A 21,378-nucleotide genomic window follows, 5' to 3' on the forward strand; every position below is an offset into this window, starting at 1 on the left:
TGAATTCAGGTGAAATGAATGTTGGGTCTATGGGCAAGCACATGCTCACCCTACACTGATGCAAGAAGAAACGTAATCTACAGAGCTTTGAGTCCATTACTTTGACCTGGGTAATATTCAGAATTTGGAGAGGCTAAAGGAAGTAATTAGAGATGTTGAATTAAATGAAAAATGTGACAAAATGCAAATAGGTTGACTAAAGAAATCCTATGTTACTTTCATTATATGGCTATGAAATACCTATTTCTCTGAACAAAGGAAATGCAGTGAATGTTATCCTTCTGGACACAAGTACTTGGTATGATACTATTGGACAAATTATTAATACAGCTAAAGAAAATGGAGACAAGGTATGGTCTGTAAATTTGAAGAGCTGACTAAACAAAAGATGGCAGCATGTAACATTGTAAGCATTAAGGCAGGTGAGATTGGCAATGAAGTTAAAAGGTCAGTAGAGCAGCACACTGTTTAATATTCTCACTAATGTCACCAGCTTAAACAAAAAAGTTTAAGCTTAAACTTTTGTTTAAGTTTGCTGGTAGCACACTCCTAAGAGTGATTGTCAACATGGAGAAGGAATCAAAGATCAGCTGGAAAGAATTCAATGCCCTTGGAAACTGAAACAACAAAAACTTGGTGATATTTGACAGAAAAAATGTGAGTCATATGTACATTTAAGCATTTATGCAGCAGGTTGGGAGCTCCTTGGTTGGAAATGACCAAGTTGCTGAGAAACCATGGAGTACAAGCTAAGCATTGATGCCAGTGAAAAGGGGGAATGGAAAAGACCGGTGCAATCATAGGTTTCATCAGTCATGGGGCTTTCAGCGGGGGCAGGGGAATGCATGAGCTGTTGTAGGCTGGGTTGGTTAAACCTTCAGTTCTGCTCACCCATGCACCAGAAGGATAAATTGAAAATAGATGTGTAGGCCAGAGTACCAAACTGATAAGGAGAATAAGGAGCCTGTCATTTGTGAGAATCCTGTAAAAAGATCCAGACTACCCAGATGAATGCTGAAGAGGAGGTAAGATAGCTGCCTGACCACTCCAAAGAAACAAATCTCAAAGAACAGAAAAATTATTTTCATTTAAATTACTACATGTTTTTGGTCCCAAGGAGAACGTGTATAAATGGGACAGAAACATATTTGGGGTGGAGAATAAAGCAGTATTTAAAATAATGAAAACACGAGGGCTCTGGAGAAGCATTCCAACAGAAGCAGTGGGAGCAAAAAAGCCATAACCAAAAACCCCAAGCAAACCCAAACTGCTCTTCTGGAGTTCCATGCATTCCTGGCAAGGGTGTAACACATTGCTGTGATCTCAACGGGGCAGTCGGCATGATGCAGAACATCTCTTACATTTTGATATTTCATCCTAAGTTTCTGAGTACTTCAGTTCAAATAATGAGGGAATAACTGTCCCCAAAGCTATAAATCAAAGGAAAATATTTTTTCTTTTCTTTTTTTTTTTTTCTTTTTTGCATTTAATAGCACTGTATGAACAGAAATACAAATTAGCCTTTTCAAAGGTTCAATAACAACTACATTTTCAAGATGCCAGTCTAATGGTAATGACAGTTATGTACCAGAATACCATGAAGAGGACTAATTTTTAAAAGGTTTTGCTCTTCTCCAGGCAAAGTCCTGCCATGGCAGCTAATGGATCTGTGAGATCTGACAAATGAGCACAAATCCAGAAAGGATCCTGCTCCCCTTTATTCTCAGCATAAAACCTGCAAACTGCAGACAGGAGACAATCTTACTGAAAATGGGTATTTAAATTCTAAATAAACATAAATAATAGTTAGGTTTCAGCCAGGAACAAAATGTTCTTAAATGTACTATCTGCTTAAAAGCAGCCAGCACTTAAAAACCTGCAAGGAGAGATAACATGAGCAGATGTTGCCCGTTTACAGCTTTGTTCTCACTTTCATTTGAGAGCTACACAAATGTATCAGCCCAAAATACATTTAATAGTTCTCAGATAAGCCCATTATAGTTTACTTTCTTAACAATCTATACTGAAATATATGCAGACACCTATAGTCTAGCTACACAATAATGAAGAGGACATGTAGTAGGTGTAATTCATAGTCTTTCAGTGAGCCTAAGAACTTCCTTGCTGAATAATACACAACATAGGCTCTTTATGATACATCTTAAGAATACCTGATAAGTACTTACTGGCATTGATCTCTTCTTCATCATACACATCTACTTCCAACAACCGGATCAGCATGCGGAAGAGAATCCTTAGGAACTGCAAGTATGAACCAGTCTTTCCAACCTGAGCCAGAGATGGAAAAAAGTCTAAATGCCAACCCAAACTACTACAGTGGAAGGGTGAATTTCAGATAAATGCCTCTGGGCTTAGCCCAAAGCTCTGTGTTCAGCTCTGCCTGAAAACACTGCAAGATGTAATATTGCCCACTATACTGAAAACACTTTTACTAAATTGGTCTCTGAGCACAACCTGGTCACAGCCTGTGTCACTTTTGTGTGCAAGGAGACAAGCAGTGGTAACTGCTTCTCTCCTGATGTGCTCAAGGCAATGTTATGCCCACCCATGTGTGTTTCATTTAGGCTAAAACGTGACATAAAGAATCACCCATCCTCTCCTGACATAAAGCACCACCCTTCCTCTCCTTACCACTTTCAGCATGGACTTAGCCTTAAAATTTGACTTTGATTTTTGACCTCAAAACACATCACCGCAAACCTGGCCCCCTAAGACTGCTAAAAAAGCAGGAGGAAGGAACTGTGCCCTTACTTGTGGTGGTCCTGTCAAAAGCAGCCGCCTGGGGTGAAAAGTCCTGGTGCCAGACGCCTCAGCCTGATTGCTGAAGTCTGCGTGGTGCTGCCGGGCTGTCGTCCATTGCCTGTAGTACTGAGACTGCTCTTCACTGCTCATGTCCCTGTGAAGCAGAGGCCTCAGAGAGCTCAGCCAAGACACGTCAGCATGAGGCAGGAGGGAAGAGGAGGAAGGCAGATTCCCATTTTTCTGCGAGCTCAGGAGGCAGTACGCAGCTTTGGACAGGATGACGATGCGTGGCAGTGCCACGCGGAGAGCCCTGCTGTCCTTGGCTGACTGGGCAGGCCACTGGAAGGTCTGGGAGACTGAAGACAGTGAGGAGAGTTTGGGAGTGGTGCTGCTCGCCATCTGGTTACCCAGCGAGTCACACTCTTGTTTCAGGGTTTCTCTGGCTGTGAAACTGGAGTAAGCTCCCTCATCCACTGAGCTGTGTGCCACAGCCTGGAAGTTAAGGGATGGTGCCTGCTTCTGAGACTTGTCTGCGGCACTCGAGGAGCTCACACCATTGTCAGCCAGGGAACCTGGGAAAACAAAAAGCAGGCAAGGAAAAGTTACTGACTGATGTAAGAAAACCATGAATTCATTTGATCTATGTAGCAGTCCTAACATACTTCTGTTCAATGAATGCTGCTGTGGCTTAGGTCAGGGTTTCAACATGTAAAAAGAAATCATTTACATCTGTCTGTCCCTTTGGCTGGAAGGGCGAATGCCCTGCTGCAACAGGGTTCAGACTCCAAGTGTTCCATTCTATTCTCTGTATGCTAGCTGTCATTTCCCATCTAGGATTTGGAATCTGATGGTACAACGTTCTGAAAGTCAAGTTTAACAAACCACTGTATACACAGATCAATTGCATCTTCCTTTCTATGGATAACAGAGCATTTATTTCACTGCAACTTGGACATGAACTGGGCTATGTCCCCTCCTCCCTACTTGTTAGGTTTAGTTAGTGTATGGGAAGACCTGGTGCATAGTAAAGACCCAGTTCAGCTGTCTTAATACCTCAGACTCATAGGGAAATAAAGGGAAGGAACCAGAATGCAGAATGCAAAGAAGGGAAGGCATGGTGGGAGGTGATGCCTGAAGAGGTAGGTTAAGACCCAACCATTCTGTTGGTCTTGGCAAGGAGGCAGATATCCATCCTCACCCATAGGTACTCCCAGATTTCTAGAGCATTTTTCTATTCCTAGAATTTCATACTAGCCCTTTTTGCTCTGATTTTTTAGATCTTTTCAGGATCCACTGAACAAAGCTAGCAACAAATGCGAAAGGTAAGTTAAAAAATCAAAATCACAAGGGATGCTTAGCTATGGCCTACCATCTCTCCCACTGAAGCACCATCTCCTTTTAGCAGTAGACAGGAAAATTGCTCACTGTGTGAAGAATCTGCAACTAACATTTCATTGTCTAGCCTGCAGCTGGATCCAACTAAGCAACCCGCATCTGAGAAAACGTCTCAGTGTTTACATCCGAATTCCAATGACGCAGGAATAAAGACTTGTTTTTCAGACCAGCAGCAGAGTGACTGACCTGAGGTTCCAGTGACAGCACTGCTGTTGCTCTGGGGCCGGTCCAAGTCTATCAGCAGCTCATCAGAGTCATTCTCACTACCATTTGTCTTCTCCTGCTCCTTCTCACTGAGGTCAAGAGCTACAATAGGCCCTCGAATTGCCTCCTTGGAGACATAGCAGCACGCCAGGCCTACTTCTTGCTCTAACGCAGTACGGGTTAAGTAGCTGGAGTCAATTAGTCGAAGATCACAGTATTTCAACGACCTAGGAAAGCAAACACAAATGAAAAAAGAAGTTTTGTTTTCTCTGACTTTGAAGAACACTCCCTATCTTTAATTGCTTCCTAAATATTCATGAACCATTTTATTACATATAAAATAATTTTAAAATATTCAGCACGTAAGTTGCGTAATTGCGTTGGTAATTTGCAGGCACTTACTGACCCACACAGTAGAGTAATATGACTTTTCACAAACTGCACTTTCCAAACCTTTAAAGGGTTCCTAAATAAAGTCTACAAAAATACACCTCTTTTGTGAAAAGACAGCTAGATGGTATCAAACCCAACTTATCTAAACATGTTCGAGAGCAATCATATGAAAGAGTAATAGCAGCACCTGGGGAAAGTCTCTCCCAGCGGGTCTTTGCCAGTGAGAATAACAATACAAGGTAGACCTTCCAGATCCTGATAGGTGCGTGGAATCCAGTCATCCTGCTCATTGCCCCTCCAAGCCTGTGAACAGAGAACATTCCAGTCACACCTAAACGACATCTTCTCTTCAGCTGTTTCCTTTTTTCATAAGTTCCTGCTTTTGCTTTCTATATAGGGCTTGCTTACTTAATGGCCAACAGGAAGGAGACCTTGGGTGCAGGCATGCATTTGTTTTCTGGTAGCCAAGTGTTAGCCAAGCATTAAATGCAAAGAAAATGAGTGTATAGCATATGTTATTCAGTGCTGGAAATATTCACCTGGTGTGGTATTAGTGTGGTCTGTCAGAGGAAAAAGCAGCCGATGCGTTCAGTTTGGCACAGATAAAAGATATGAATGTAAAGACAAAGTAAGACTTTAAAGTGAAGTATGAAAATGGGAAAATGAACCTTGTTTAATTGTTTTGTACAATAAAAGATTACGTGACAGAAACACATTTCACCTTTCCCTGGAGGTCATCCTCCCCAAAAATCTCCTTACCTACAGTCTATCAAGGCCCAAGAGCACAAAACTGCACCATTTCCCCTTAGCACTGGAAAGATTGGTAGCATTAGTCCCATGTCCTTACACCCTTCAGTTCCCTTGGTTCAGTAGAGCTTACTGAAAAAAATTATTTCTCCAATTACTTAGCAGTATCTAAGTAAAGCAGTATCTTAGTAAAGCACCCTCTGCAACAGAGAGAGAATTTCTGGCTCAACAAGGTTAGTCCAGCCGTGTGTTCTCCTGCCTCTCCAATGATCAAGGTATCTCTGAAAGCCCGTGACTAGAAAGTGAAATAGGGGAGGACAATTTTTCTTTTGATTTTCCTTGATTTTCTTTTTGCTAGCATAAGAGCCTAAAAAGAATGAGTGCCCAGGGCTTTAAGCTGTTTGAACTTGTATCCAGAAGATGTATTTCTTGTCCATCTTTCTCAGGAAGGTCAGAGAGGTGCAACCCTCAGGGTTCCTTACTTCTTGAATGTTTCCCAAACAGTTTGATTCTTTTTACGCTTAAAGGATATGCTATAACAGCATCCCTGGTCAGTGAAATTGTTATTTAAATTGTCTTCCATCTCTTGTTTCATTCTGTACCTCTGGCTCCATGATGGAGAGGAATAGCTGGTCTGTCTGACCAGCAGGCTTGTCTGACAGAGAGGGGAGAAATGCAGCCACCAGCACTGCAGACACAGCTGCTCACCATCCCTGCCCTGCTGTGGCATTGCACATGCTGCTAATGCCTGAGAGAGGCTAAGTTAAGTCACACTTTTCAGCTGGGTTCATTAACACCCATAAAGTTTCCCTCCCTGCCTCTGAAAATGGTCATGATGAGGTCTCATCCTTCCTGCAACCAAGAGTATTTATTGGTGGGACCACATTTTGAGCCTCACCACTCAGTAGCCTCGTATTGCTCTCTCCCCATACACACATCAAAAAAAGGCAGGCAACCCATCGCCCCTCTCTTTAATATAGTGAGGTCAATTCATGAAGTGGGTTTGGCTACTTGAACCATGCTCTTGTAAATCCATGCAAAATTTTAGGCTGGTGCAGATATGCTAGGCATATATGCATGTAGCCTCCTCAGGCTGTCAGCATGCAGGGGGTTGAGGAAAGAAATCCGTGACAAACAGCATACTTTACCAGTTATCAGGAGGGCAGAAGATGGATGAACAGAGCAGACAACAGATACACTAGACAGACAAATAAGTTGGTGGAAATAATTAGTTTGCCTACAGAGATCTGAGCTCTGCTTTTAGAGATGAACCCTATGTGATGCATGCCGTTATTCAACTTAAAGAAGTGAAGTAACAGCTGATGTTTGACTTCATGGACCAGTAACAGTTCAGGTTTGTTCCAAGTCTATCTTTTATGATCAAAGTACAGAAATGCATTCACAGCAACAGATACAACACCTGCCCTTTCCCTATAGAATAATTAACCTATAAACTCGTGGGAATAAACACAAAACAACTTCAACAACCAGGTGACCACAGCGAGCACACAAACAAACATTCAGTTTCTTCTAACCTTGAGCCGTGTCACAAAGTGTTTTGCAATAGTGAGCTCTGAGGCAGGATTCCCAAGGAGGATCTCAAAACGATACTGCAGCCCCAGCTTGTCCCTTACTTCCTGTAACCTCTCTTTGGCCAGCATGGCCAGCTGCACCGACGGCACCCGAATGACGAGCATGTGGCCACAGCCATTCTTATCCTTCCCCGGAGACGTGATAAGGTCATCCATTATGCTGAGTGTTTCGGGTGTGCTGTGATCCCTTAGAGAGGCCATGGTGGTGAGGGCCATCAGAGCTTGGGAATATTGCTGGATGAGCAGGTAGCAGCGGATCACCATGCTGTGCAGCCGGGGGTACCTTGGGGGAGACACGGTTCTGCATTAGCACATGCAAAATCACAGTGCTGTCTGAAAATCAGCCAAAATGTAGGACTGCATAGTAAAGAAGTGCCATTTTTTTCCAGTAGTGCTCAAGGAACAAGGTCTTCCATTGTCATAGACAAAAATTTTGAACAAAATTTTTCTGCATTTGGCCAAAGTCCTGAGCTCAAGTAACAGGAATTATAAACTTCTGTTACACTCATCTGGTCCAAAAATTTCAGCTAAAGATCTTTGACTTGATGGTGATAAGGAACATCTCAGATCCTATTTATTCCAAAAGCACACACTTAGAATTGTTTTGCTTTTCACAAGCTTTTTCTTCCAAAAACCTGAGGACCATCGTGGCTTCAAGTGATTTGTGGGAGAAGTACTTCATAATTTTTTCACATCTCTCAACATCTTACCAGAAAGTTGGACATACTAATAGGAATTGCTGGCTCTGAGTCAAACCTGAACTTCCATTTTGCCTTTTAACTTACACAGCCAACATCTTGGCTTTCATTACAGCCACATGCAGTGGCAATGAATATGAAGTAAAATTTTAAGAGAAATAAAATTAAAACCTACTCAAGCAAAAAAAACCCACTCAATTTCTAGACATTTTCCATGAGCTCACTTGCCACCGTAATACAGAGAAACACTATACTATTATGCCTTGAGTGCTGGTCTTATGCCACATAAGTCCAAGTAACTAATATAACTAGAAGTTCCAAACTTCTCTGGTCTCTTTCTTGAGTAATCTAATAGACAATATGATATCCATTTAAAGAAAGTTTTGGGTTTGTGTTTAGCCAGTAGATACAATAGTTTGTTCTGCATACCATAAGCCAGTCATTAAGCCAGTAAGTTTTTAAAATACTTTTTACTCTTCCCACCATAGAAATACCCACTGCATTTCTGCTACTAAAACAAATGGAGCCCTTCTTATAATACAAAAATGTCTGCAACATTTTCAGCTTGTAAACTCACATGCCCAGACAGAATAGCTCAGTTTCTTAAAAAAAAAGCCTAAATTGATAAACTGTGACACAAAAACATATCTTGGCTCCAAGGTAGAGATTCACCTGGCTCCAAGGTAGTGAGGTTGACCTGCCATCAATTTCTAGTATTATCCTAATCTCGTATAATTATTTGCACATACATAAATCCTCCTTCATCTTTTTTCCCACCCACACTTAAACAGAAAGAGAGTGATAGGAACCACTATCTCTTCCATTGGATTAGACCAGAAAGAACAGGATAAACCTAAGGAACTAACCAAATTAAGTATCAATGATTATTAATTATTAATGTTGCTAATTTAACACATTAGATATTGAATTTTTCTTAATAAATACAGATACATGTACAACTATTACACTGATGTAATTAAAACAGAAAAAACAGTACTGAACACAGAATAATCCTGTTCTAGTAAATGTGAAAATACAAGACCTATTATTTGAAGTGCTATAAGGGATCTGTCCTGCTGATACGCACAGCAGATTGACTCCACACTGCTGGAAATGACAGTGTTCCCTTCATTCCTGAAGCGGGCACATTTAATTGTATCTTGGATATGTGCCATGAAAGTAGCTTTTTCAGGCAGCTGCAGGGTACTAACAGGCCCTGAGCTGCAGAAACCAAAACCATCGCCAGCTACTGAAATAACAAAAACAATGTTTCTGAACCAATGTCTCCCACCACCAGCAAGAGAGACACCAGAAGTGATGAGGTATGAACCCTCTGTTACTTTCTGAGCTCAGTGAAGGGGAGCCAAAAGAAGAGAGAAGCACAGCTGAACCCAGATTGCTTCTGAATGGACCTGATCTCTTCTAAAATCAAATTAAGGATATCCACTCCCTTCTTCAACTGCACTAAATTTGTTACAAAAATTAAACTGTACATACTTCATTATTTTCCAAGACCAACATCAAAGGTCATCATGTCTTCATTCCCCAAAATGGGGCTCATAAAGATGTATCTTTAAGATCCCAACTGGGCAGAATCCCAAGCTTCCATGTTATTATTTACCTTTCTAAAAGTGTGTTGACCATTTTTTCAAAAGTTTCATCACATCTCAAAAGGGGACTTGTGACTCCCCACTGGAGGGATTTGCTGTATTCATTCAAACCAAAGTATAGCTTTTCTTCACTTGCTGCATCATCCTGTTTCATACACAAACAGCAAAAAAATATAAGGTGCTCTGGAACAAATTTTTATTTCTTGTGTCATTTTAAAAAATAAATGGAAAACACTTTCCAAACCAAAGAATCCTTTGTTCTCTCTAAGTGGCGCTATTTATTTGTTTCAATAAATACAATAAAATGTAAATTGTTTTTTACTTAACTTATTTGCCTACAGCTAGAAAAGACAGGTGTAGGTCCTTTTCAGTATATCTCCTACCTGTGACTTCAGGGGGTTTCTAGAATCCTGCTAATTGTTTTCTGACTCCCTATCTCTGGCTTTATATGTACTGACAACTGTTACCTCATTTCTATTTAGAGTAGAACCTGAAAAGAGAAGGATTATTAATTTTCAAAGTTGTTCTTGATTGTCAGAGTCTACATGCTTTTCTAATGGAAACCACAAATTCGTATTTTTTTTGTTGGAGTGTAAATCTGCAGACAGCTATCAGAAAGGCAGAATATTTGTGCTTCAAATTTCATGAGCCTTTGATGGAAGCACAGCATGTTCTCCAGTGCATTTATATCAGCAGTAATCTCTAGGAATGTAATCTACAGTCTCCCCCTTTTTTGTGGCTTATTTTTTTAATCAGAAGACTGGAAGTTGTTAATTTTTTTTTTACTTTTGGGAAACAAAAAATTGTCTAGACCATTTTCCAGAAGGCCACTACATGGTGTATATTAGCAATCAACCAAAAAGCAAACTTAGAATATTCACTCTGTCATTTTACATTATTTTTTACAGCTCCCACTTCAAGACACTTTGCAGAAACTAATGTCCACTCGGCATAGTAAAGCCAAATCTGATATAAATACACCAAACAAGTAATAGGAAAAAATGCTATTTTTAGCAGGTTTATCCAAAACATCCTCAGAATCAGCTGACTGAAATGATGAAAAATGTTAACAGTGCGGAATATCCAACAGGATTTTTCCTCTGCACAATGACAGTACCTACTAAACAAAAACTTGTTAACCTAGAACACAACTTTAATTAGGACTGGGAAAATAATGAACTGACTTGACAGGCTATGTGACATATAACTTACAGTCAAAAGTCAGACTCCTTGAAAAGGGAAAGCCAGCTCTGGAGCTTTATGACATGTCTACATAGCTTTGTCTGACCAGAGCACAGAACGTGGTTTCTCATCTTGCATGACTGGATAAAGAAATCTGCGTAATTCCTGGTCCTAAATATCAGGTGCTACTTCTACCATCAGTATCTCAAGGCTGTCCACCTAGAATCTGAGAGAAGAAGCTCCAGCAGAGGAAGAGCTCCCTCCTAACACACACATTTTCTAGATTCTGCTCGGTGTGCATTCCACATTAAAATTCACAGTTAAAATTAACAGCTAAACACTTACCACAGTGTCAGATTGTATCCAATGTACCTCATTGCTAGAGCTGACCCTGGACTGCTGCGTTTGCAGGGCATAAGGGAAAGAGCTGACCTGAAGAACAAGGAGGTTGAATGCTTCAAGCACCTCCCTGCAATTAATAACTCTATCAGCCAGACCATGATTAGGCTCACCATGTGACAGGGAACTTGAAATGGCACTGCAGAAATAAGAATGCAAAGAATTGCCTTACTGACATCCTGAAATTCAATGGATTACTCTCTTCCCTACAGAAAAATCTCTAAATGATGATGACGACACAGAGAGCCATAGCTCAAAAAAATCTCTTTGGAAAGGTAAAAGACTTCAAAAAACGTTTGACTGTTCTCTGTGGGTAAACTCATGAAAACAAGGGAAAACAACAAACACCTAAATAAAGGATTAAAATCTGTTGACAGTGAGAAGGTGGATTAGTGTGACAATTTAAAAAAGCATCACACTGAGGAAACCAAAAATAAGCCAAAGCTGATTAAATCCCTCTTATTAAAAAACACTGTTCCATGAGCTGTGGAGATAGGATATAGTAGCAATTTTATGAAATCCAGTGGCTTTTCCAGTCTGAAACAACAAATTTCTAATAGGCTGGGAAGCCTGAAAGTCTACTGATGTTCTGATGTTCCGAGCTACTAAAATAGCCTTTACTTCCATTATATATTCAGAAATTCCAAATTCAAAGTATAGCAAAGATAATAAAAAAAATGTGATGGGGAAGACCGAGTAGAAATAATATTGCTTTTGTCTATTTTCAACTGTCCTTCAAGGAGAGTATTTTGCTTATTATAGAATAATAGAATGGTTTGGGTTGGAAGGGACCTTAAAGACCATCTAGTTCCAGCCCCTCTGCAATAGGCAGGGACACCTTTCACTATTTCTGATATCGAAATGAATCCCACAACTTTATACATCATGTTTAAACCACATTGTTCTCCTTAGTTTACTCATGGAACAGGAACAGAATAATCAGCTTGACTTATTTTTTCTTCTTTCAAGACAGACTTGTGATTTGGTGTGAAGATATGTTTTCATATGTGTGCTTTGACCTAAAGCCAAATTCAATACAGCTGGTTTTTTTTAATCCTTTTGTTACAGAAGCTATGGCATCTTTCTTATGATACAGACTTAAATGTCTGTAAGCTTTCTCATATCACAAACAACACTATTATCCGGGATAAAAACATGAATGAAAGCACAACCACCTTGTGAACATCACAGACATTTGGGTTTGAGAACAGATAAAGAAGAGAAATAGGAAAGAAAAGACAAGAAGAGCAAAGAAATTTGCAAAATCCAGCATTTTCCCCTTGACTTCATGGCACATAACCTAACATAGCACATAACCCTAAAAAGAGTCCTGATAGGCATCCAATAATCTGAAACTAGTCTCACCTACCTTCAGGTGAATCAGAATTAGATAACAAATATCATGGGCAACCAAAAGAGATTCTTTCCCATTATAAGGCACAAAATGCCTTGAAAATGCCTAGAGAAAGCAATAGGTGTCTAAGACAGTAAGTCTTTTGAAAAAAGGATAATGGAAAGATGCTGGGAGAGGATGGTTCTCCTTCAGCAGATTGAAGCAGCTACCTTGTTAAATCCACATGGGCATTGTCATGAACCAGCACAAAGAGCGTGTAGGGGTTCTGCTTCACTCGCCTCATGAAAACCTCAAATTTAGTTTGAATCTCATTGTCCAGCCGAACCACGTATTTCTCAGCTTTCTGATAGGCTGTTCCATTGTCTTCTAGGCCCAAGTCCACAAGCACACCTGTCAAAAAGAAGAATACAACAAAAAACTTTTCCTTTGAGCGCATCCAAAAATGAAGGGTCAAAGGGAAGTTGCCACTTGTCTGTCAAACCACTGACAGGACCCAGTAAGGTGATTATCCAAATGCAATTTCTCTCACAATGGAGGCCAAAATGTGCTCCTTGGCTTCTGGATTTCCTCCAAAAAAGTGCCTAAAGACCTTTCAAAAACTTCTCACATTATCCAAAAATGGGGGGACAAAATCAGGGGGGCCCCCACAAAGATTTCCAAAGCAGCACTCAGTTGGCTATGCTCCATGATCCTAGGCCAAACTTGCCTACATTAAGGTAATATATTAGTATTGTTTGAGCCAGAAAAAGTTATCCTGACCTTTCCTTTGAAAATATCATAATTTACATAAAATTGATTCTCCCTACTATCATATCATATCATATCATATCTCGTATCATATCTCATATCATATCTCATATAATATATATAATATCAGCATATCATATCATATATCATATCAAATCATACTTTTCATGCTCTGATTCAATGTTTGTGTCAGTACAACTAGTCTTTGGAAAGATATATTGCTGTCGTATTCATAAATTAGGCATGGTGCAATGTATATGACTTTGAATGTCATTTCAATTAATGAAGTAGGAATAAACAACTGAAATATGGGTCAATTAGGTCTTTCCCAGGGTCTTAATGATTTTGTAATTTTTTTTTTTTTTAAATAAAGTAAAATAAAACACAAACTATGACGAAAAAAGATATATTGGAGCAATTTACTTTTCCTCTTATACCAGTAATGTATGAGTACTGTACAATGTACTGTACCAGTATCATTACTAGTAATGCTGTAATAGCATCACATATTTGTGATGGATTATCAGCCTCTTTCCCCTCCCTTTTACCTGATTGTCGAATCCGCTGAAGGGTTTGCTGCACCAGGACTTCCGAACGGGGCACTATAACGATGAAGTCCACCTTGCTGAAGTGGCCCAGATCCAGGCTCTGATTGCCACTGTCTGCTATAGCACAAACCTGGGACAAGAGCTTTCTGGCAACTGTGAGCTGTGGCTGGTAAATTTGGAAGGTATCAACATCCAAATCTAGAGCGTGTTTGTTTGAAAAAGAAAACAAAACACAACAAGAAACATGTTTACTTTCCCACCCCCCAGCAAAGCATGACCCTCCAAACAGCCTACCCTCTGTCATCAGGGGAAAAAATAATAAAAAAATCACTCACCAGAATAAATCTCAACACTCTGGAGAGTTTGGTCCAGATCACACATGCCAACTTTCTTTCTTTGATCAAAATGTGGTAATACATGAGACGAACACAAGTACAGCACTGCCCATTTTTTAAGATGCCCTAAGTGTTTTAAGAATTTCTAACAGTGCAACCCAAGGAAACCTCAATGCCAACACAGTGAAATGCATTCTGTTAAATGAACCAACACATACATAATATGCATGCACATACATAGATATAAAGATGTGCATGTGTACATATAAAAAAAAGCAGAGAGAGAGAGAGAGGTACAAAGCTCTAATGTTCTGAAACTCGGATTGACTTGGACTTAATAAACATCAATATCACACTAAATGTGTGAATGCAGAGAACTGAGAGACTGACCAGAGCACTCATGTTTCCTCAAAATAAAAAGCATGTTCCATTTCAGTATTTCCACTAGGTAAATTCTATGTCAAACAATCCATGCTTCATTAACCACTGAGTATTTTCAATTTGCAGATTACCAGATTAAATCCTATAATGGTCTTATAGTTTTTGTTTATGCTGCTTTTATTACTGTGTTGGTTTTACACAGGGACGTGTTTTCGTGTGTATGTGCACACACATGCTTGTCTCCTGTTCAAATATGCCTTAGTGTCCATTTCAGCAGATCTGCTATGGAAGAAATGTCCCTCTCACTGCCTAGGAGACTTACTTCTTCATTTTATTTTTATTCAGGCAGTTTCTCAATAGCTTCAACCACTGTACAGCCATATGTTAAAGACAAAATGGACTCAGAACAATTGTTTAAGAAAATAGGAAGATTTTAAAAAAAGTACACAATAAGAAGAAAAAAAAAGACCCAGAATCTAAAGATCATTTTCCCTTCAAATTAATCCTCTGACTAAGCTTGAGACTTGTACTTCTGAGGGTGCCAGAACAAAGTGCCTGGCAGCCTTTCTAGATGGATCTCCTGATCCATGTGGAGACAACCAACCATTTTGCTTTCATTCAGATTTAACACCAAAGACATGAATTTAAGTTAACTAATATGAACCCAGAGCATACCTTTCTTTCACAGAAAAAAGCTTTACTGGAGGTTGAATTTGCTTTGATATTAGACCTGAACAAATCTCAGTGTTCACAACAGCTCAGTGTATCTTTTCCCATTATTGTGATATGAAAAGGAAAGTATGTTTAGAACTCAGGAAAAATAATTCTGAAAATTAGCAATTTTAGACAGGAAATCCTAGCTTACCTTTTGCACTTAAGCATCTTATCACATTATGCTGATTAAGACACATATCAGATCAGCAAACTACAAATCACGCTTGCCTAGCACTTTCAGTCCAAGATCTTAAAACACATTCCCTAAAAGTTTAAGCCTCAGAGCACAAGTCTCTATTGCATATTATCAGGCAGGAGGACACTTGAGGAGATCAGAAGGTGAACACAATTCCTCTTTGCCTTAAACTCAAGGTTATATTCCTTTTCTCCATGCAAAAAGATGAGGTAAGTCTACTCTGCCAGTGTTACAGAGAAATGTCTTCTCTGCTCTGCCTGATGCCTAACAGAAGATAATATGTTTTAGCTTAGAGAATATAAAAAAATCAGGGCAAAAAATTTGCTGAAGGTTATTACAGAGATTTTCAGTCTGAGCAACTGCTGTATTGCTACATTTAGCTGGCAGTATTAGTATTTTAAGGTTGGCACACTGACTGCAAATGTGCCCTCAGATTCTCCTGAGGTGTATGCATTTTGACGTTTAACAAGCTACTCACTTATTTTGTGTCTTGCACGTAGAAAAAATTACCTGGTTCTTGTGTAGAAACCATGGCAATTGCCTCCTGAGACGACACACACTCACTAACGTCTCCATTAAAAGGAATAATGACACTTTCCCCTCGCTGCTGTAGCATCTTCTCCAGCAGCTTGTCCAAATCATCTCCTAGATCAGAATTAGCAACACCAAATTATCTGGAAACCGTTTCAGAGAAGCAACATCGAACATTACATACACCCATGTTCCCACATTGCTGATGTCAAATCTGCACTTGGGCAAGGGTCTGGGGATATAGAGAAGTGAGGAGAGAGAATACTTTTTATCTACTGATTTACCAATTGGATTAACTAAAAAAATAAAAAATAAAAAAAAAAGGAACCACAGTTGTACGATTTCAGGTCTGTGACTTTACAGCTACTGGTGACATCTGGTGAGTACAAAGAAATACACATTATAAAACAACCTCTAAAACCTTGCTAAAAGCTCAACCTAGAAAACATTTGTGTACTTACAGGTGCACTACATGCTCTGCCGTTGCACTCAACAGCTGAGACAGTGTTAAAAGTGTTTTGCCAGAGGGTTATGGACTGCCATCACACAGGTGAAGGAGACAAGCACTCTTTTCCACACAAGGATGGGAGAACAGAATGTCTCTCAGCGGACAGAGCAGAGCTGTGTGCATGTGCATTTGAACTGCTGAACAGGAGATACACCAACCCTAACGACTGACTTGGCTAGAACTTCTGTTTCTTAGAATCACTCACCTAAAGATGTATTTTTGAAATGTGATGCCAGGAAACTAACTTTCCCTGTGATAAGCTCATAACTGATTTCTTTTAAAAATTCGCTGGTGGTAAGCATGCTCTCTGCTAGTGCCCGAGATTGATATTGACCTGGAGAAGAGGGGGGAAAAAAAGTGAGAGCAAACCTTAATACAGTTTACTGTCAACACAACCTTTTAATCCTAGAAGTCTGGGGCACCCTGATCTTCAGTCATGGATTTCCACTGCCTTTACCCAGTCTCAAGTCTACTTCACTAGTGACTGGAGAATTAGTTGATATAACTAATTTTAGCAGGTTCTTTGCTATTGCACATCATTTTGCATACTTGTATGATGAATGATATTCAAAATAAGAATTTGTACCTTAGATGAAATGGAGGATTATGGATAAATATGAAAAAAGTAATTATCCCTAGTGTGGGGGGAAAAGGGTAAATGAAAGTAAAACATTGGCATTACTGACTAATCTGCCAACAAAGAAAAGATGACTAGTCAAAGTGCATTTCCATCCAGACACACTCATTCACACACAAACAGCACAGCTAGTCATCACTAGCAGAATAAAAAGGATAAAAATAAGGATAAAAAGGATGAAAAAGCACAGTCTGTTTTAAGCAGTCTGCAGAAGACTCTGCCATGTAAAATATTGCAGTTGTTACATAAACAAAGACAAACCAACCATTTTGCCACAGCATCACTTCAAGATATTTTCTAAGGCAATCACACAAACAAAAAAGTCTCAGGCCTCTTAAGAAGTAGTAATGACTAGCATAAAGATATTTTTCAATATCCTCATGGATCTCAGTACTCCAAGTCTTGCTGAAAATACAGTAAACTGTGACACTGCAGTGTAACAATACAAAGAAGAATAAAAGGAACAAAAGGGATTTAAAAACCAATAACTCAAGAAAATTCATTTGGCACTGCCATTTGAAGCAGTCTGCAAATATACTCACCTAGAACCACTACACAGAATTCATTTCCTCTAATCTTTGATGCACAAATGGCAACTACATAATCTGGTAGCTTTTGCTGATGTTTCATTTCATTGAGAGACCTCAAGGTCTCCGAGATGCCCTCTGCCAGGGAATTCTGGGTGACAACCACATGCACGAGATCCCGAGACACACTAGCGATTAACCTGGCAAGCCAAGGGAGTTGACCTGGTGACACAGAGATACACTGTGCACTCATTTGCAAGGATCTCTCTCTCAGAGTGAACTCCTGCATAGCTTTCAACATGATCTGCTCAAATTCTTCTCTCAGAGGTATCTGGTCAGGACCTACAATGAAAACGAACAAACAGAAGAACAGTGTCTCATATAAAAATGTTACTGAACCAGGAATAATTACATGTCTGTCTTGATCTGACAAGCTCCTTCACCACATTTTTTATATTTAAAAAAAAAACCTTGCTACTCAGTGGATATCTACCCACACAGCTTATTCTTGTTTTTTTTTTTTATTTTAGAATCTTTTCTTTTCCATCTCCACCAAATAATGAGGTATTCCACCTCACTCCTAGCTTCAGCCACTGGTGGGAGAAACAAGGGAGCGGGAAAATATGTGCCTTTTGCCTAGAAGAGAAGGATTAAGCATGCAGCCAAATGTTTTTTCAGCAGAAAACCAAAATGCTTATCCTTGTAGCCTAATCACAGCCATGCAGCCTGACAAAGCCTGGTAAGTGGTCTTTGCTTTGCTTTTTCTCATTATGCATACCAATCAAGTAAGCATGGATGCAAATAAACATGTCTAACCTCTTCCTTAGCTAAATTAAATTAATTCAGCAAATCTGCAAGCGTCTAACAAAAAGAAGAATATGCAACTTTAGATCTACATTCCCCAGACTCTGTCAACTGTACTGTCAACTTGAACTAGAAAACAGAAATATAAACCATCCTATCTAGGTATCAATCCTCCAACTGAACTTGTTCAGTTAGCTTTGTCTCATTGTCAAAGATAGGAACAGTTAAAAAAACATTCATGAACACAGAGAAAACGTAACCATAACTTATATTGCCAAGATCTCATATCAGTGCTAAAGGAGGCAGCTTCTCACTTCAGCAGCTTGCTTTTCTATGACAAAACGTAGGGGGCTTAAATATCAGAGATATGTGAAATACTGGGCTTGGTTTTATGTTTTCTTTCACACCAAGAAAGAGAAAGGTTGTGTGGATAAATAACCCACAGCCCAGAATCTGTAAAAACCGCCACCTGTTGTCATTTTTGCCTTTTTGAGAAGTAACATATGGAAAGTGCCACCACCTAGTTACCATAGGATGGTAAGACAAGTATAAACTTCTAAGTGCAAGGCTGTTTTCATTTTTGATGCAAAGTGAAAAATTCTGATGAGTCCAATTTAACACAACATGGCAATAATTCTCTCTTTTAGAAATGTATTTTCTTTTTCCTTCTAAGAAAGCATCACACATTCTAGTTCCTTGAAGACCTCAAAATTTAAAAAAAACCAAAACCAACATCTACATCAGTAGAGAAAAATGGTCCTCTGCAGAAATAAAGTTTACCTGAAACATATCAACCCCTGAAAATGATGCTACCATAACAGAAATAAAAGCAAACTTTTGCTGATGGAGGGAAGCTACTTGAGAGACAGGCTCTAAACACAAGGGTCATCATCATGAAACTAAGAAGATTAAAATAATGGTACAAATGAAAAAGCAGATTCTTGGTATGAGAATACACAGAATTTCACTCAGATTACTTAAAATAAAGTATGGCTGTCTTTCTCCACAACTGTCCAGAAAAATAATGGAATTAATAGCAGATAATATGTAAGACAAAATGATAGATTTTGATTGTGAATAGTTTCCTAAAAAAAAAATATGTTGATGCTAAAAGAGTATATATAGAAGCTTCTCTATAGAAATGAGCATGCAAATGGTCACCTGGATTTCAAAAACAAAACTGCAAAATAAACAATATCATAAAATGTTAATGTGTGAGTTACATCCAGCTGGTGTCTGGACACAAGCAGTGCTCCCTGTTTAAGATCTATATTGATGATATGGACAAGGGGATTGAGTGAGATTGGCTCAGTTAGTTGGAACTGGGTGCTAATAACGCCAAGGTAGTAGCTTCAAACTCCATATGGGCCATTCCCTTCAGAGTTGGACTCCTTATGGATCCCTTCCAACACAGAATATTCAGTAATCCTGTATGAGAGCTCCTCCAGGCAGTTTGCAGGTGACAGAGGGCAGGAAGACTCTGCAGAGGGACCTGGACAGGCTGGATCGATGGGCTGAGGATGGGTTTAAGGTTCAACAAAACAACGAGCAATGTCCTGCCCTTGGGTCACAACAACTCCCAGCAGTGCAACAGGCTTGGGAAGAGTGGCTGGAAAACTGCCTGGTGGAAAAGCACCTGGGGCTGTTGGTTGATGGCTGGCTGAACATAAGCCAGCATATGCTCAGGGGGCCAAGAAGGCCAATGCCTGGCTTGCATCAGAAATAATGTGGCCAGCAGGACCAGGGCAGGATCATCCCCCTGTACTCAGCACTGGTGAGGCCACACTTTCAGTGCTGTGTCCAGTTCAGGACCCCTGACTACAAGAAGGACACTGAGGTGCTGGAGTGTGTCCAGAGAAGGGCAACAGAGCTGGTGAGCACAAGTTCTATGGGAAATGGGAGCTGGGGTTGTTTAGCCTGGAGAAAAAGAGGCCCCAGAGGACCTCACTGCTCTCCACAATTACCTGAAAGGAGGCTGTAGCCAGGTGGGGATTGGGCTCTTCTCTCAGACAACAAATGACATGACAGATTGAAATGGCCTCAAGTTGTGCCAGGGGACTTTTAGATTGGATATTAGGATAAATTTCTTTACGGAAAGGGTGGTTAGGCATTGGAATAGGCTGCCCAGGGAAGTGGTGTATTCAGCATTCCTGAAGGCATTCAGAAGACACATGGATGTGGCAGCTGGGGATGAGGTTTAGTGGTGAACCTGGCAGTGCTGGGTTAATGGTTGGTCTCACTGATCATAAAGGTATTTTGGACCTAAATGATTCAATGCAGATATGATTCTGTTCTGTTATTCTCTACAGTTTAAGTCAACATATTCAAATGTCATCCACTTCTGGATGATACTTATTTCTGGGTAGAAAAACTTCAGGGTGCATCCCACAGAGGTTACTTCTCCAACCATCTGAGACAGAAGAATTGCTGGCATAAGCTCTTGTTTTTAGTTTCTGATTACCCTTTCCTCTCAAGACAAAGCCTTGCAAAAGCCTTGAGTCTGAATGTGCATTTGGATATTAAAACTACAACACACCTCTGGGTGTCACACTATACAACATATACAGTCAAAATGATTCAAATGTACCACAACGAGAAGGGAGAGAAAGAAGGGAGAGAAAGAAGGGAGAGAAAGAAGGGAGAGAAAGAAGGGAGAGAAAGAAGGGAGAGAAAGAAGGGAGAGAAAGAAGGGAGAGAAAGAAGGGAGAGAAAGAAGGGAGAGAAAGAAGGGAGAGAAAGAAGGGAGAGAAAGAAGGGAGAGAAAGAAGGGAGAGAAAGAAGGGAGAGAAAGAAGGGAGAGAAAGAAGGGAGAGAAAGAAGGGAGAGAAAGAAGGGAGAGAAAGAAGGGAGAGAAAGAAGGGAGAGAAAGAAGGGAGAGAAAGAAGGGAGAGAAAGAAGGGAGAGAAAGAAGGGAGAGAAAGAAGGGAGAGAAAGAAGGGGGAGAAAGAAGGGGGAGAAAGAAGGGGGAGAAAGAAGGGAGAGAAAGAAGGGAGAGAAAGAAGGGAGAGAAAGAAGGGAGAGAAAGAAGGGAGAGAAAGAAGGGAGAGAAAGAAGGGAGAGAAAGAAGGGAGAGAAAGAAGGGAGAGAAAGAAGGGAGAGAAAGAAGGGAGAGA

The 21,378-nt window shown here is 40.0% G+C and overlaps 1 protein-coding gene across 30 annotated transcripts in view; it reads right to left on the bottom strand.

Annotated features, from left to right (window-relative positions):
• GREB1L (GREB1 like retinoic acid receptor coactivator) overlaps positions 1-21,378 on the bottom strand; it is a 134,218-nt gene that overhangs the window by 13,796 nt on the left and 99,044 nt on the right. For all 30 annotated transcript variants that reach the window (XM_086890734.1, XM_086890712.1, XM_086890627.1 and 27 more), the window contains 12 exons: positions 17,477-17,803; positions 16,503-16,631; positions 15,769-15,903; positions 13,633-13,830; positions 12,547-12,727; positions 10,930-11,122; positions 9,414-9,547; positions 7,038-7,377; positions 4,943-5,058; positions 4,345-4,589; positions 2,773-3,335; positions 2,187-2,289 (listed from right to left, as the gene is read on the bottom strand). In XM_086890734.1, coding sequence (XP_086746860.1) covers positions 2,187-2,289; positions 2,773-3,335; positions 4,345-4,589; positions 4,943-5,058; positions 7,038-7,377; positions 9,414-9,547; positions 10,930-11,122; positions 12,547-12,727; positions 13,633-13,830; positions 15,769-15,903; positions 16,503-16,631; positions 17,477-17,803 — 2,664 coding nt within the window. The remainder of the gene's footprint in view (positions 1-2,186; positions 2,290-2,772; positions 3,336-4,344; positions 4,590-4,942; positions 5,059-7,037; positions 7,378-9,413; positions 9,548-10,929; positions 11,123-12,546; positions 12,728-13,632; positions 13,831-15,768; positions 15,904-16,502; positions 16,632-17,476; positions 17,804-21,378) is intronic.

The sequence above is a fragment of the Cyanistes caeruleus genome, chromosome 1 (genome assembly GCF_971803275.1).
Source record: "Cyanistes caeruleus chromosome 1, bCyaCae1.hap1.1, whole genome shotgun sequence".
Taxonomy (NCBI): domain Eukaryota; kingdom Metazoa; phylum Chordata; class Aves; order Passeriformes; family Paridae; genus Cyanistes; species Cyanistes caeruleus.